The sequence below is a fragment of the Trichosurus vulpecula genome, chromosome 9 (genome assembly GCF_011100635.1).
Source record: "Trichosurus vulpecula isolate mTriVul1 chromosome 9, mTriVul1.pri, whole genome shotgun sequence".
NCBI lineage: Eukaryota > Metazoa > Chordata > Mammalia > Diprotodontia > Phalangeridae > Trichosurus > Trichosurus vulpecula.
Genome location: NC_050581.1, coordinates 116,124,552 through 116,142,477, shown reverse-complemented (window position 1 = coordinate 116,142,477; position 17,926 = coordinate 116,124,552). Strand labels below are relative to the sequence as shown.

General features: G+C 43.1%; 1 protein-coding gene and 1 pseudogene across 1 annotated transcript; one reads left to right on the top strand and one right to left on the bottom strand.

The window, feature by feature from the left end:
• The first annotated feature begins 861 nt into the window (after positions 1-861).
• On the top strand, positions 862-11,321 carry LOC118831778 (annotated as a pseudogene).
• LOC118831777 (5-beta-cholestane-3-alpha,7-alpha-diol 12-alpha-hydroxylase-like) lies at positions 4,419-5,932 on the bottom strand. Its single transcript, XM_036739211.1, is given in 2 exon segments — positions 4,419-4,939; positions 4,942-5,932. Coding segments are annotated over 2 exon segments (1,512 nt in total).
• Positions 11,322-17,926: the final 6,605 nt, after the last annotated feature.

Here is a 17,926-nt window from a genome sequence, read left to right as displayed (position 1 = left end):
CTATGATGCCCTGAAGGCTATTTATGGGCCAAAGACATTTGGTGCATCAGTGCTGATAGGACATGATCCTGGTTAGATGGGCTGCACACTTCCATAGTGTTCTCAACAGACTGTCATCAATCAATGCAGATGCCATTGACTACTTACCTCAGATTGAAATCAATCCTTCTCTAGTCAAATTTCCAACTGGGTAAGAGGTTTTGAATGCCATTAGGCTCTCATGTGGCAAAGCACCTGGTATTGATTCTATTCCAGCTTAGATTTACAAGGTGAGGGGTCCATTGCTCTAAAAAACTGACTGACTTTTCCCAGGTTATATGGCAAGAGGAGCTTATCCTCTAGGAGTTCAAGGATGCTGTAGTAGCAATTTAGATTTGAAGATCTTTCCTACCCATTAATAGGCCATGTGACCTTCTTACATCACAGGAAGCTTAAGTCACATGTGGTGGGAAGAGCTTCCTGACAGGAAAAGAAAGTTATGTCACAGAAAATGCTGAGAGAGAGAGAGAGAGAGCAGTTACAGCTGCTAATGGATGCTAATGGCTCCTATCGTAAGAATTAGAGCTGAACAGGCTGACTTAGCTGTCCTATGAGTTTGTTTTTGGGAAGACCCCAGCAGGGAGTCAGAGAGGTTTTGGGATGGTGAGGCTTCATGTTGTGATATTGTGTTTTATGTTCCTTGTTGTTATGATAAAGTGGGCTAACTGACTGTGGGAGCTGAACATTCGGTTATGGGATGTGGCTCTCTGGTGTCTGAATAAATGGTTTACTTCTGACTTCTATGTGGAGAGTATCATATACTTTGTGATACAGAACCACATAGACATTTTGACAATTATCATCTACATTGTTATTATTGCCTTACTGATACAGATGCCTCCATTGTCTATATCTATAAAGGTAAAGGAAATAGGTTGACTTGTAACAATCATGGCGGGTCTCTCTCTTTGTCATCGTTGACAAGATTCTTGCCTGAAGCTGACTCTTCACCTAAAAGATGGTTATCTACCAGAGAGCCAGTGTGGCTTCAGAAAGGGCCAAGGAATAGTTGATATGGTGCACCCAGAGCCATTGTGCTGACCTCATCGTTGAATGCCTATGAAACCTGGACAGTCTACCAGTGGCATGCCAGGAAAATATATTGCTAGAGATCTAGTAGTGGAATTGCTGGATCAAAGGGTGTGCATGGTTTCATAGCCCTTAGCCATACTCCCAAATTGCTCTCCAGAATGGTTGGATCAACTCACAACTCTGCCACCAGGGCATTAGTGTCTCAATTTTCCAACATCTTCTGCAACATTCATCATTTTCCTTTTCTATCATATTAGCAAATCTAATACGTTTCAGGTGGTACCTCAGAGTTGTTTTAATTTGTACTTCTAGATAGTTATTTAGAGCATTTTTTTCATGTGACTATAGATAGTTTTGATTTCATCATCTGAAAACCACCTGTTCATATCCTTTGGCCATTTATTTTTTCTTTATAAATAGTATTTAATTTTTTCAAATTATATGTAAAGATAGTTTTCAACATTCATTTTTATAAGATTTTGAGTTCCAGATTTTTCTCCCTCCCATCCTTCTCCACTCCCCAAGATGGCATGCAATCTGATATAAATTATACATGTGCAATAATGGAAACATCTTTCCTTATTAGTCATGCTGTGAAAGAAGAATCAGAAGAAAAGAGAAAAGCCACAGGAACAAAAATCGTGAAAATAATATTCTTCAATCTGCATTCAGACACGATGGTTCTTTCTCTAGATGTGGCTAGCATTTGCTATCATGAATCTTTTGCAATTGTCTTGGATCATTGTGTTGCTAGGGAGAACCAAATCTATCACAGTTGATCACTGCACAATGTTACTCTTATTGTGTACACTGTGCTCCTGGTTCTGCTCACTTCACTCAATATCAATTCATGTAAGTCTTTCCAGGTTTTTCTGAAGTCCACCTACTCATCATTTCCTATAGCACAACAATATTCCATTACCGTAATATACCATTTCTTATAGCACAATAATATTCCATTAACACAATATACAACTTGTTCAGCCATTCCCCAACTGATGGGCATTTCATCAATTTCCAGTTCTTTGTCACCACAAAAACACCTGCTATAAATATTTTTGTATATGTGAGTCCTTTCCCCTTTTTTATGATGTCTTTGGGATGCAGACCTATTAATGCTATTGCTGAATCAAAGAGTATGCGCAGTTTGATTGCCCTTTGGGCATAGTTACAAATGGTTCTCCAGAATGGTTGGATTAGTTCACAACTCCTCCAACAATGCATTGGTGTCCCAATTTGCTCACACCTCCTCCAACATTTATCATTTTCCTTTACTGTCATATTAGCCCATCTGGTAGGTGTGAGGTGGTACCCCAGAGTTGTTTTAATTTCATTAGTCAATAATGATTTAGAACATTTCTATATGACTAATTTCATCTGAAAACTGCCTGTTCGTATCTTTGACCAATTGTCAATTGGTGAATGACTTGTCTTCTTATAAATTTGACTCAGTTCTCTGCATATTGGAGAAATGAAGTCTGTATCAGAGACATTGCTATGAAAACTACTTCCCAGTTTAGTTGAATGGTGGTCTTAATGAATAATGTGAGCTATGCTAATATCTCTTTCCATGCATAGAGCAGCCAAGCCACCAAAGGACATGTGGCCATCAGTCAAGGCAACCTCTATCCAAACAGTGCTGAGGAAATACTGACCAGTCCTTACTCTGTGATACAATTTGGTAGCAATCTCAAGGAGATAGCAGCCAATGGTAGGATGTAAAACATATACATGAACCTAAAGATGGGTTAAATTTAAATAGGTAAAGGAAAGTATTCTGGGCTGAGTATCATGGGGTTTAGAGCTAGAAGAGATTAGAGATCACCTTGTCAGACTCTCTCATTTTATGGAAGAAGAAGCTGAGCCTAACAAGGTGAAATGACTTCAAGCAGCAAACATCTTGATTCCAAGTACAATGTTCTTTGTACTACCCCATGCATATGCATCTTTGAGATACTGAATGGTACACTTTAAAGGGAAAAGATAGTATGTATAGGGAACTCATGGGAAAAGAAGGTGGATAAGAAAGGGTGGGATCTGCCTCTGGGAGGTGGGGGGCATTGACTGCTGGTTTAAAGAGCATGGACCTTATTCTATAGGCAATAGGAGATTCAGGGTATCCTTGAGCTGGGGAGTGATAGTGTCACTGAGTTGCTTTAGGGAGACGAACCTGGCAGCCTATATCAATGGGATTGGTGCGACAGGGAGGCTGAGCAAGAGAGTGTTGCAACAGTCCAGATGAGAAGTGATGCCACACACATCCAGGGCTAGGTGAGTGGAGATGGAAAGAATTGGACAGATGTGAGACAGATTAAGGAAGACGAACTTAGTTAGTGACTGGCTCTCAGGACAAGAGAGGAAGTTGGAATCAAAAATGACTTAGAGTCTGGGTGCCTGGGAGGATGGTGGTACCAACAAGAGATGGAGGCACAAGTTGGGAAAGGACTCAGCTTTGGGGAAATAAAGATGATTTCAGCCCAGGATGCATATAGTTGGAACATCAAGATGCAGCTAACCAAAGGTAGTCATACATCCTGAACTGGAAGTTAACCAACAGCTTGATCTGGAATATAGCCAAGGAATGATCTGAATAGAGGTTTTAACTGTATTCTAGGAGTGAAAAAGTTTACCAAGGGAGAGAGTGAAGAGAAGGAATAAACAGGATCAAGGGTAGAATCTTGGGAGTTCTGGGGCAGAAGAAGGAGAAGGATCCTGCAGAGGAGAGGAGAAAGAGCAGTCAGATTGAGGAAGAGAAGAGTGACAAATGTCCTACAAATGCCTGTCCCCTCCGAGAATCTCAGAGGCCATCTAGTCTGACTTGTACTTGAGCAGTGATGCCCTGCACAACATCCCTGGAAAGGAGTTGTCCAGTCTTTGATTGCTGACCTTCAGTGGGACTGCCCCACCACTCTACCCCAACCATGTCCAATGTGGCCCATTACACCATGGGACAGCCCAAATTCTGTGGAAATTTTCCCCCTATTATTCAAGTGAAACCAGTCTCTCTGCAACTTCCTTCAAACAGCAAAAGAGGAATCACTCAAGGAGATTAAGGAAGAATCAGAGAGGTAGCTGAGGGAAAAAAGAATCTTCAAGAATAAGTGATAGTGAAGAGAGTCAAAAGCTACAGAGAAATAAAGGATGTCCGATAAAAGACACTTGGATGTGTTGCTTTGGAAAGGTATTGGAGAGCAGTTTAGTAGGGTGGTAAGAACAAGATCCATGTTACAGGAGAGGAGATTCTGGGAAATGAGGAAATTGTGGGTGGGTACAAAAGAGAAAGAGTAACTGTACCCCACTGCATCCTTGAGCATGTGCAAGTTTTCACAATGAAACTAGATGCGTATTCAATATTGGAACTGTACATCATGTACTGGCTGCATGGCACCAATTCCACATCTCTTCATGTTTATTGAAGGGATCTTTACCTCCTGATCAACTAACTCTATGTCATATTGTGTGACCATCAGGAACACAAACATCTTCATCTCATTGAGGGCAAAGAACCTCCCAGGACAGATGGAGGGGCCAGCACTCCATGACAACATGTGAGATTTGATCCTTTTTCCTTTCTTGTGGAAAGTTACTTTTCTGCTGCCATCAGGGTTCAGGAAACGGTCATATTTGAATGTAGTGGGATCTGGGTAGATTTCTGGATCCATATGGAAAAAAGGGTAGGAGAAGATGGACACTTTATCTCCCTGGTGGAGGGCATACTCCCTGCCATCATCCATTCTCTGGATCATGTCCTCCATGACCATCCTGGTCAGGATAGGGGCAACCACCAGGCATAATGTCTCTTCCATGACACTGTCCAGCACTGGGGTCTGCTGCAGCATACTATACTCAACAGTGATGGGCACCCCACTGGTCTTATCTCTTGCCCCATTTTCCTGAGGACTCTTTCTGCCTCCTCCCTCACAGCCTTCAGAGCCTGGGGATTCTTCAGGAGGAAGAGAAGGGCCCAGAAGGACACAATACCTGTGTTGCCCTGGGAAGCCCAAAGCAATATCAGATAATACTTGCTCTGTCCAATCTCAGGCACTCCCTTGTCAGCCAGCTTCCGCTGAAGGTTATGGGTCCGTTCACTTACATTATCCTTCTCCATGATATGCTGTGGAGAGAGAACATCCCAGAAGAAGTGTTTGAGTCTCCTCATTTCTTGCCTCTCCTTAGGCAAGAGTGCTGAGAAACATGCCCGGGGAAAGAGAATGTCAAATTTCCTGAATTCCTCATAGACTTTTTGAGATTGGAGGAGGTCCTGAGCATGGCCTGCCTTACCATGAGTAGGTAAGTTCCCAAATACTGCTAGGTAACCAGCTCTGAAGACAGTGTTGTAGCAGTATTGAAATAGCCCATCCTGCTTCCACTCCTGGGGTCTTGGTCTCATACCAGCATCAGCTTCTAGCATCAGGACCTTCAGGCTATCCATCATGACCTGGGTCATACCAACCAAACCAGTACCCATCAAGTACTTGCGGGTGTTATTCATTATCATTTCTCCTTGATTTTTCAGTTTTCTGATACCAAAGATTTTGAACAACAACTCAGATGCAAACTCAGAACCATCCAGCTTGCTTCTGTCCTCCTTCAGAATGGCATCAAAAGACAAAGGATCTGTGACATAGGTGATGTATTGGCCGGCAAACTGAACAGTGAAGATGTCCCCATGACGTTCTTGCATCTTCTTCAGGAAGTGGGAGGCATCCTTACAAAAGTCCCAAGCATAGCCCAGCCAAGGGATGAGGCCTCTGTCCAGAGAGAGCTCTCCAACTCTCCTCTGGCGCAAGGCCCCGAGCCTATACAACGCTACCAGGACAGTGGTCACCAGGACTATCAACACAGAAGCCCAGAATTCCATCACCACACCGCAAGGGATCTGTGTTCCCAGGCCACTCAGAAGAATGAAAGTGCTTTTTGATGATGAGACACTTTTATGAGCATAGGAAAGACCCCTGCTGCCTGTACCTTGTCCTGTTCCTAACTTTGTACAAGAGGTTAACAGAATTAGGCCAGAAAGCAGCTGTTGTGCTGCGCTTACTGTTTTCAGAAGCCCGAGGAGGGACAAAGGGAGAAGAGCCAGAAAAGGTCAGGAGATATTTAGGAGGAGGGGGAAGCCAAAATTGTATTTAAATTGTAGTTTACCTTTTGGGGCCCCGCCAAAAGGCCTTGGGAAGCAACAAATACAGACAGGTACACTCATATCTCAGCAGCAATCAATTGTGGTTCAGCAAGCATCATGAAATCCTCTGACTATACCCTGTCAGAGCGGGGAAGGAAGTTTGAACACAGAATGGAGAAGATCAGAGCCATAAGGACTCTGAGAGTTTCTGGCAAAATCTTATTTTCATGGAGATGATGTGAAGGAAACAGGTTAGGTGAACCTAAAAGGTTTGCACATAAGTGGCACTTGTTATTGAGCCTTTTCACTCATGTATGACTCTTTGTGACCCCATTTGGGGTTCTCTTGGGAAAGATACTGGAGTGGTCTCCTATTTCCTTCTCCTGCTCATTTTAAAGGTAAGGAAACTGAGGTAAACCAGGTTAAATGACTTTACCAGTGTCATACAGTTAAGTGTCTGAGACAGGATTTGAACTCAAGTCTTCCTGACTCTAGACCTAGCATTCTATCCACTGTGTCACCACTTAATCCCTTATCCATAACATTTCCCACATCATTCCTCCTCTCTTCTTCATGTCATTTGGTTTTATTTTGTTTTGTTTTTGCATTCTAGTTCAATGGCCCTTGTGAGTGACATTTCTAGGGTGGGAAAAATGAAGATTGCTCTTCCTCCAACACCTGTATTGACAAGACAGTAGGGGAGACTCAGACAGATAGTATGTGGGGAGAGAAGCCCAAAGCATACCAGGTGGGAAAGCTCCTTCCTCCCTCCCCCAAGATCATTTCTCACACTGTGGGACTCTCACCTGTTCCCCCTCCCTGCCTTTAATTCCATCTCTTGAGGAGCCATGTACTTCAGTGCTAGAAGGGACCTCAGCACTCAGAGTCCAACACCATCATTATGCAGAGGGAACCTAATGGGCATTTTATCTCCATTTCTCTGGACTCCATCACCCACAACGCTTTAGGGCCTGGAGAGTTTCATTGATTGGGAGAGGGTGCTGAACCTCACAGCCCAGTGAGCATGGGTGAGACAACTAGTAAAGTAGGGGAGGAGTAACATCTACTAGAATGCTTGACAAGGAGGACAGGCTAAATTTTCCTAAAACCCCACCAAGTAGGCTGGTCTCATTTTTCTCTATGTAACACCACACTTAGAATTCCCTTGACCAACTCACACTGCCACTGGCTGGCTTGAATACCCAGAGGAGTGGCTGTTACTGCATCCAAGGACTTGGGGAGTCTACTAATGCTGTGGGTGACTAGCCTTCTTAACACTATCTCAGGAGCCCCCACTGATAGACTTCTCCCTAACTAGCCAGTAAACTCAGTTCCTTAACAAAGTCATTTACTTACTCAAGTGCCCTAGCAAAGATCCTAGTTACATTGTATGTCCACTCATCTGGGGCACACTCTCCCACAAACCTATCCAGAGCTCAGGAGAGGGAAAGAGTGGGCACAAACTTAAAGTACCATGGCAGTAAGGCACATGTGTAGGAGACACATCTGGCCAAGGCAACTCACGCTTCTGGTACTACAGGGCACAATATCTCTGGTGAACCAGTGACTCACCTGGGCTTGCCCCCCAGGATGCAATCTGGTCTCCCTAAGGTAGAAGGGACAATCTGCTGGTAAACTGAATGAAGAGAGTTGTGAGGTGGTTGTATGCTGTCTTGATTTTTCTATATGTGTACTTACTGCACAACACAGTGCTGGACACATAGTGAGGGCTCAATACAAGTTTTTTCATTCGTTCATTTCACTTGTTCATTCACAAAATCTTAAGGACCCCTGGCTGGGTAGGTAGTACTGATGATTTGAGCTACTTTGGCCACAGTGCTTTAGGGGCCGCTTCACTCATTGGGAAAGGCATCTGAGTGTCAGAGCCCAGAAGGAGCAGAAAGTGAGGGACACTTATCTGAACGGTTTCTGCTGTATTTTTTTTGGAGGCAATCAAGGTTAAGTGTCTTACTCAAGGTCACACAACTAGTAAGTGTCTAAGGCCAGATTTGGACTCAAGTCCTCCTGACTTTAGGGCTGGTGCTACATCCACTGGCCCACCTAGCTTCCCCTAAATAGAGGAGTTTTTAAAGAGCTAGGAAGAGGAAGCTAGAAGAAGAACATGACCACTGGGACCTGGGATGGACAGCAGAAACAGAAATGGCACCAAGGTGCTGATAAGATATGTGGGATTCACCCTCAAGAGAGCATGTATGCATTGCAGCAACTGACAATCCAATGGTCCAAGTCCCAATGTCTTTTGCTCTGGTCCACATGGTGGACAGGGAGCTTCAATCTGTCTCCAGCAGCCCTTTGCCCCATGCACCCTGAAGGACCAACAGGAAGTCTCTCTCAAGGACAAAGGAAGGAAGGGAAAGAAAACTCAATTCCAGATGCCAACTGGGTTTTTCCAGGCATGCCCAGATCTCATAATAGAGATGCCTTTGTGGGGCACAGAGCCCACTGCATTCCCCCATCACTTGCAGGGTATCTGGGGTGGTGGGGTGGGGAATGAAGGAGATTGCTTCCTTTGATTGGCTGCTTGTATCTTCAAAGCTAGTGAGACTGAGCCATTCACTGTTTTTGGCTGTGCTCCTTTCAGCAACTCTTATCTGCTGGATCCTTCATGAACTCAACCAGAGAGAAGGAGGGACTCTTTTTCACCTGACTCAAAGAAATAGGCCTGTTTTTGTTTTTGTTCTGTGTTGTTTGTCCTCAGTTTCTGGTGCCAGAGGTAATTCCTCAGAGGACCAAGAATTCAAGCCCTGGGGACCTTGGAGCCAGGATTGTAGACAGGGTGGTGCAGCCAGCTAGCCCTAAATGGAAGCTCTGAAGAGCCAGGGTGCCTAGGGCTTGAGCTCAAGGTGGGTTTTGGATTTGGGACTGGGACTGTACCCCTTCTCCTTCCCAGTTCCCCTCCCTAACTCACTTTAAAAAACTCTCTCTTGATCTCAGTTGCAAGTCTATTGATGTATTTCCTTCCCAGCTGGACCTTGACTCAGTGTCACACCTTGACACCAAGTTTCTTTTCTTTTAAGTAAGACAAGGGCTGAGGTTGTTTCTTGCAAACTAGGAATGGAGCTATTAACCCAGTCAAGTCCCTTATATTAAACCTTTTTGCCATGTAATTTACTGCTCTCGGTGTTGTCAGGCTGAAAATGAGCAAAGCTCAGAGAAATGGGATCTGTTGTTGTTCTCACTATTATCATTCCCATAACCAGCATCATCTCATCAAGCCTGGTCACAACTTAAATAAAAGGAAATAGATCACTGACAATCATCTCAGCTGAGCCGGGAGCTCTAGGGCAGAAGCTACAGAGAGGATTTAGGCTTAATATTAGTATAATAACACAAAATTGCTGCTGAGCCCAGAGAACCTAAGGCATTTGCACTCTCTCGCCCTCTGGCCCCATTCATGTGGACCAAGGTTCAGGCCTAGGGAGCTAGTTGAGCCTTTTTTCCCCTCTAACCTTGTGGTTTCTTACGCCTCACCCCAGAGGCCCAGGGAAAATCACTTATAGCTTAGTTTTGGCTCAAGTCTGGGGTCTCCTTAGAGAGGGAGTAGAAAAAAACCACTCCAGGCACTGTATAGATGAGGTATGCGACAACTATGAATTCTCTCCGTACAAAAGGAATGTTTTGGAGCACATAGTGATGAAGACTTAAACAGGAAGCAGTAACTTATAACTATTATGATAATATGCTCCAAGGAGCTGGATACTGGAACATTGAAACATGAAGCACTTAGTTTTTGTCCAAACCATTTCCTCAAAGTCCGGGTCTTCTGTCAAGCCAGGCCAGGAACTATGCTCGTCCTCTTGGGATTCCGGAGCTTCTGAAGTTTTGAACTCATAAGGTTGCCTCTAATATTGGAAACGTCCATCTCAGGATTGCTTTTGGTCACCTTTGCTCAGGCAAAGAAATGCAAAGGAGAAGAGGCAGCCAGGGCCTTAATGTATGACTTAGGTTCCTCTGTACAACCATCTCTTCTAGTGGCCTTATGTGAGCAGTCAGCTTTTCTGCTGGGGGAATGGAAGGGGCACCTGGTGAATCCCAGAGAGAGGGTGTTCCAAGCAACACTTTCAGGAGAGTGAGAAGAAGAGAAAGAGCAGAACCTGCCTCTCCGTTTAAAGTCCTTGTCGAACACGGCGCTGGCCATTGAACTTATCCCGCCCGGCTGCTGACTGGCAGAGCCGCCCGCCCAGCCCGGCTCGGGCCGGCGGAGACTTTGCCACCCTTCCCCGGCTGCCGCCTCAGCCTCAGCTCCTGGCCTGCCCCCGGGGCTGGCTGGGCCCGGGCAGCGGCTGCCCCCCGCCTCAGCCGCCGACGCCCCCTTCTGAGCCCTGCCCAGCGCCCAGCAGCCGCCGCTCCCGCCGCCTTCATCCTCCCCGGCCCCGGCCCTTGCCCCCCGCCTCCCAAGCGGAGCTACAGCAGCACCCACCGAGGAGCCGCGGCCGCAGCCACAGCCGCGGCGCCAGCGACCGGGGTGATGTACCTGGGGCTGTTCAACTCCGTCGTGTGGCTCCGCACCCGCGTCTAAGCTTTCCTCGTCTGGGCCTATTTCGACCAGGAGTTCAGCATCACCGCGTTCACCGAGGAAGCGAAACAGGCTTTTACTCATGTATCTAAGCTGCTTTCTCAGTGTAAATCTGATCTTCTGCAAGAGCTTCTCACCAAGCAGGTACTCCAAGTGTTGAAGGAAAAAGTTGCTTCACTGCCTGACACCTATAAGACTGCCCTTGCTGCTGAATTAGATGAAATTGTATGCACTGCAACAGGTGACATCTCCATTTACTGAGATGATAAAGGAAGGAAATTTGTTCGCATCCTGATGTGCTTTTGGTGTCTAACCAGTGCCAAACTCCCTGATGAGACGTTAAGTGGAACCAAAATATTCCAAGTTCAGCTAGGGGATCAGAATGTAGAAACTAAATAGCTTCTTAGTGCAAACTATGAATTTCAGAGAGAGTTTACACAAGGAGTGAAACCTGACTGGACAATTGCAAGGGTGGAACATTCAAAATTATTAGAATAATCATTTTTCTCTTGGAAAATCAGGTTTTGGACTTTTAAGAACTGCTGTGACAAACTAAAAATAGAACTTTTTGGATCTCTTGTTCTCCACATAATCTATTCTGTGGATTAATTTTGTAGTACTTTGAAATATTTACAGTATCTTGGTGTTACACAATAAAAAATTTTCTTTTGCAGATCTTCACCACCTTATATAAAATACTTTTTTTAAAAATAGACTTTTTGATGTCGTAAATGATCACTACACATATGCCATCAGGCATGGATTTCATTACCCTTTAAAAGAGGTAATATAGAGGGATTATAAAACCCTAAAGACTTAGATATTTGGTGCTTAACTCACTTATAGTATTTAATCAAGTCAAACGGTTTTTTTTAAAGCCATAAATGAAATTTGTCTCTTGAAAGGGCTAGCTTTGCTGAAAAAGTCACACAAATTGTGACTTTCAACCAACTGAGTATTTTTCCTGGTTACTCTCCCCTCTCCTTTGTTCTCTCTCTTGCCTCCACTATTTTTTAAAGACTCGGTGACCTTGTCTCACTCAGGCTGGAAGTGCAGGGCCTACTCACAAGTCTGATCCCATTGCTTTCAGTTCACTTTCCAATCTGAGCCAGTTCACCTAAAGGCAAGCCCTTTTGAAGCTCACAGTATTGGGGATGGACTTAGCGTGGATAACCAGTCAGCTTTAGCCTACTATAACTCAGAACTCCAGCTTCCCCCAGTAGCAGGGACTACAGGTGTGTGCCACCACTAGCCCTGTGCCAATTGCTTAGTTTTCTTACTCAAAATTCCTTTGTCATTTTCATAAATATTTGATCGATTTGCCTTTCATAGTTTTCCCAGGTTATTTTGTGCTACATGGATGAAATAAAGCTATCAGTAGAAAACCAAGAACTCCAAGGAACTTTTAAGTGGCTGTTTGCATGTGATGTGGTAGACACCATTCAAAACAACTTAGCCCCTATAATAATTAAAACCAAATTCTCAACTTGGTGGTGAGTAGCACTCGGTTGTGTCTACTATGCTTTCCCTGGTTATCCTTTCCATCCTTGTGGTTGTTGAATTCCAATACTTAAGAGCAACATAATGACACATAATGCTTATATATGGCTTGTTTTTATAGACTTTTAAAAATCAAGTAAAAAAACCTGGGAGAATTTTCTTCTTACGGGGACTTTACTGTTGTCTTCTATTCAGAAAAATCCTTAAACTCTAAAAATGACTTGCTTCTATCCTTGAAATTATCATAACACTTTTTAAACAAAAAAAAAAACAAATGGAAAAATTTTTTTTATCTGAAGCTTCTTAGTTGCATTCCTCAGAGAAATAAAGCATGGTAATCAGTGCCCCTATAAAAAATAAATGGAAAAGGACAAAACAACCATTGATAAGATTTATGCTAGTATGTGTTTGCATTATTTTCAGTTTTAGGCCCGGGTTAGTTTACTATTTTTTCACTTGTATAACACATAAAGCCCAAAAATGTCTTTGCTAAAAATTTGTTGCATGGTAATCTGGTTCTGAATCTAATAACATTGTTGCCTTAAAGAAATTTCATAGTTCATGCTGTTGTCATCAGCATGCATTTGAGACAGACAGAAAAAGTATTCAGATTAGCCAGAATTTTTCTCCACAATGATCAGTCGGTAAATGTTCATTGTGCATGTACTCTTTGGTGAGCACTGTGCTAGGTTCTGCAGGAGGTGGAAAAGAAGCAGAGGAAAGTTTTCCCGGCTAACTTCATATTGTAATAACATCATTAATGTATAACTTATAACGTTGTTCTTATGTAACTAACTATTCCCTGAAACATTTTTTCTTGTGGAATTAGTTGAAACCATTAAATGAAGTGGATGTTTAGATGACACAGTCTGGTTTAGAGAGATAAGGCTAACACATGAAACTATAAATAAGCCATTTAAGATAGTGTATAACTAAATGCCAAACTGCTGCAGCCTCAGTGTTGTAGGAATTAGGAAGCGGGAAATCAGTAAGAGCTACAGGAAATCAGTAAGAGCTAGACTACTCCAGTATGATTTTCTTTCCTCTCTGCTTTCTACCCATCCTTTAAGACCCATCTCCTTTATGAAAGACTCTCTGCTAATCCTAGCTCTTTAGAGAAGTATAATGACAGTGAAAAGAGCAAAAGTCTAGGAATCAGGGAACTTGGATTTACACAGTCATGACTGGGAGCAAGCAAGTCACTTAATCTCTCTGAGCATTGGTTTCCTTGTCTGTAAAAATGGAGATAATATTAGCACATAAAAAAACCTTAAAGGAAGGCCTCCACTGCTTTGTTTAAGATTCTCAACATGGATAAGCATTGCATGGGATGAGAGGGTATTTTATGGTGGAGATATGACTGGAGGAAAAGCCCACATCATTGGGATATGAGGGATCCTCTGCAGAGGCAACCTCACAGGGTTGTTGTGAAGAAAATGCTTTGTAAACCCAAGCTTTATACAAATGTGAGTCCTTACTAACAAAGACTTTATATCAATAAAAAAAAGCCCTTGTCACTGGCATGGGGGAAACCAAAGGACAAAATATCAAGCCCTTCAGTGCTAAGTTAGCACACACAGGGCCCACCAGAAGTAGCTCAAGGACCTACACATGAGGAGGGGCTCACCTGTTTGTGCCCATTATACTTAAAATTTAGACCCATCCAAAAGGGAAATGGGCTGCTTCTGGAGGTGGGGTACAATCCTTCTCCTTGAAGGCCTTAATGCTGTGGAGGTATGACCACTTGTGGTGAACTTTACTCAGACAATTGAGGTTACTTGCCATGAACTCCCTCTTCTCTTCATCTCAAAAAGTCCTAACATCCTCCAGTCTTTCCTCCTTTCCTTGAGTCTGATTATGAGATAACCCCTTTCCTTGCCAAGGCAAGCACTTTGTCCACTCTGACATCTGCCCATTGCCAGCTGGGTATCTCACACTGGATGCCCCTTAGGCATCTCCAACTCAGCATGTCCAAAACAGAACTTATTCTATTTCCCCAAAAACCCTCCCCATTTCCAAATTTGCCCATTTGTGTCCAACACACAATCATTTTTTCAGCCTCTCAAGTTATGCATATTTGCTTGCTTGTTTCCCTCATCAGATTGTGAGCTCCTTAGGCAGGGACTGTCTTTTGCCCTCTTTTGTATCCCCAGTACTTAGCACAGGACCTGACACATTATTATATTGGCTCATTGGTAGGAGATGGAAGTTAGTGTGAGGAACAGAGAAAAAGCCAGTTAGGTTGGATCACAGAGTGTGGGAGGAGTAATGTGTAGTAAGATCAGCACCACTGGAGTTTCCAAAGACTGGAAATAAAGCACGAGATGGAATTAGAATGACACAGCAAGAGAAGAAAGTCCTACTACCCACCAACTTTCCTCTTCCTCTTCCCTCAAGGGAAGTTATATCTCCACAGTTTTGCACTTGGATGCCCACCATAGCTAGAATGCATTCTTCCCTCATTTCAATTAATTCTTCTCCTGCTTCAAGACATATCTCAAGCACCACATTTTACATGAAGCCTCACAGTTGTTACTGGCCTCCCTCCTAGACCACCTTGTATTTTGTAACTATACATTTATTCTGTATACACTTATTGATGTGTTGCTTTTTCCTTAACTAGAATGTCAGCTCCTTGAGATCAGAGATTCTTTTATTCTTTGTCTTTGAATCCCCAGTGCCTTGCACATGGTTGATACTTAAATGCTTGCTGCTTGTTTGTTTTATTGACTGATTGATATTGTAGAGGGGATTCCTTTCCAAGTATAGATTGGAGGAAATGCATGAAGAGGTTCCTCTCCAGATCTTTCATCTCTTTGTATCATAAGCATCTAACATAGGGTTTTGCATGTCATCGACACTTAACAAATGTGGGTTCATGATGGTTTTTCTTGAGAACACTACCCACACCAATTCAATCTAGGACTGACTGTTTCTTCTCTGTTCCAAAAATTCTCCTCTATCCTCAACCCCTGTAACAACAAGTCGGCTAGCAGCTGTTGTGGGGGTGAAAGACCAACACAAGGCCAACAACAAGAACGTTGCCAGCACAGGTTCTTTGCTCTGCTTTACTAAGGAAAGTAACTTTAAGGGGTTAACAATCTTACTTTAATCCAACATATATATATAAACTCACTTAGTTCAGGAGGAAAAGCCAGCAACCCAAACTTTAGAGCAAGTACAAACAAATTACAAACATACACAATATAAACAGACCAAGTCACAATTTATAGTTACCAGGAAAACATCAACATTTGGGAGCCAGGAGGCTCTTAGAGTGGCTGCCCAGAGTCCCAAACCAACAGTCCTCCAGGAGTGAGAACCTCAAGCAAACAGCTCTGTTCCCTCTTTTAGATGGAATCAAACATCATTTGAGCTACCAGAACTTAGGTGCATACTATTGGCTCTGGTCTTAGCAACTCCCCTTAGGGTCCTGGGGGCTTCACCCCCACATCGGCTTAGTACCTAGTAATTAGGGGTTTGGGCCTGGGGTTTAGCACCTAGTTAGACTCAATCGAAGATAATTAATTTAGAATACTAAAACAGTAAAAAGGTCCCACCTTAATTAATATTACAACCCCCAACTATATTCCCACTTCTCTTTTTCTCTGAGTAGGTGACTTTGACTCCTATTGTCCAAATAAATTGAGGCCATCCATTTATAATATGGTCTCCTTCATGAGATCACAGATATCAGCTGGAAGTGACCTTAAAGGTCATCTAGTCAAACCTACCTCCTATCCTTCCCATTTCTAAACCTCTCTTTGTTTCCTACCTGCCTCTCCTTATCCCTTATAATCTTAGAGGCTGAGATAAGGCCTTATTCCTCATTAGGATATCCCTACTCACCTGGGTTTGTGAATATTTTTCTTCAGTCTTTCCTTACCCTATGTCCATAGGGTGTGTTCAGAGAAGTCTAGTAGAACTCATGGGAGGACTACTGAGCCCACCTTTGGTGTCTACCTGATCCACCCAACTCTCACCTATGGTTCCAAGAAGCTGTAGCATGTGCAGTGTCCACACCCCCATAAGTCATTTCAGCAGATGAGCTAGCTAAAACAGGTTGAGGGTAACCAAGGGGTCTCAAACCCTTCAGTGTGTTAGGGGGGTGTCTACCCCAAGCATGTGAAGACTTCCTCTGGTGGACTGGGCAGACGAGAATAATTTGTTCCAACAGCCACGAAGGCAGCTGAGGCAGGGATTGTGGAGCACTTAGAGCTGTTAGACACGGAAGATACCAAAGTCAACCACTGTATCCTTAGCCATCACCAGTCATCTCCACTCTGATCTGCCACTGGCCTGTGATGACTCTAGAAGAGGGAGTGAGGCTGACAGCTTTGTGCAACTCTGTCTTACTTAAACCTAATTTGTGCAGGAATCAAAAGACATCACTTATACCATTTAATCATTTTTATCTATCTCAAGTCATGTAGCCATAGGCAAGTAGCGAAGCAGCCCTTGTGCCCACACTTGGAGGTGTAGTTACGACCATGCACACAGGTAGCCCAGGCCATAGGATGGGGTAGCAGTGGGATTTGGCAGCCCCCTTGGTGTTTGAGTAGCCTTTTAATGGACTGTACTGCTCACCTCCTGTTGTGAGGAAGAGGCTAGAAAAAGTGTCCTAAAATTATCTGCTTTACCAAGCCTACGCCTGTTTATGTACACGGTCAGTTGAAAATATGAATCTCTCTTACCCAATAGGGAGGTAGGAAGGAAAGAGATTAAGTAAAGGGGTGGGGGGACTGACAGAAGGCAGAGCAGATCAGAGGAGGTGGTAGATAGAAACCAAAAACTGGTGAGGAGGGAAACGGTGAAAGGAGAGAGAAGACAAATAGGAGGGAGGGAAATACACAATTAGTAATCATAACATGAACAGTATCAACTCTCCCATAAAACAGAAGTGGATAGCAGAGTGGATAAAAAAACCAGGATCCTGCAATATGTTGTTTACAAGAAACACACTTCAGGCAGAGAGACATACACCAAGTAAAGGTAAGCAGCTGGAGCAGAATCTATTACGCTTCAGCTGAAGTAAAAAAAAGCAGAGGTAGCAATCCTGATGTCAGACAAAGCAAAAGCAAAGAGTCCTAATTAAAAGAGACAAGGAATGAAACTACGTCATGCTAAAGGTGTCATAGGCAATAAAGTAATATCAATACTAAACATATTTGTACCAAGTAGTAAAGCATCCAAATTCTTGAAGGAGAAATTAAGTGAGTTACAGGTCCATGACCAAACAAGAGATAGAGAGCATTATAAAATGCAAAATAGATAATTTTGTTTATGTTAAATTAAAAAACTTTTGCACAAACAAAATGAATTCAACCAAGATCAGAAGGAAATCAGAAAACTGGGAAATAATCTTTATAGTAAATGTCTCTGATAAAAGCCTCATTTCTTGAATACATAGAGAATTTAATTTATAAGAATACAAGCCATTTGCAAATTAATTGATAAATGGTCAAAGGATATGAACAGGCAGTTTTGAGATGAAGAAATTAAAGTTATACATAGGCATACAAAGAACTGCTATAAATCACTTTTGATTAGAGAAATGTAAAGTAAAACAACTCTGACGTTGCACCTCATACGTATCACATTGGCTAATATGACAAAAAAGGAAAATGATAAATGTTGGAGAGAATGTGGGAAAATTAGGATACTAATGTACTGTTGGTGGAGTTGTGAACTGATCC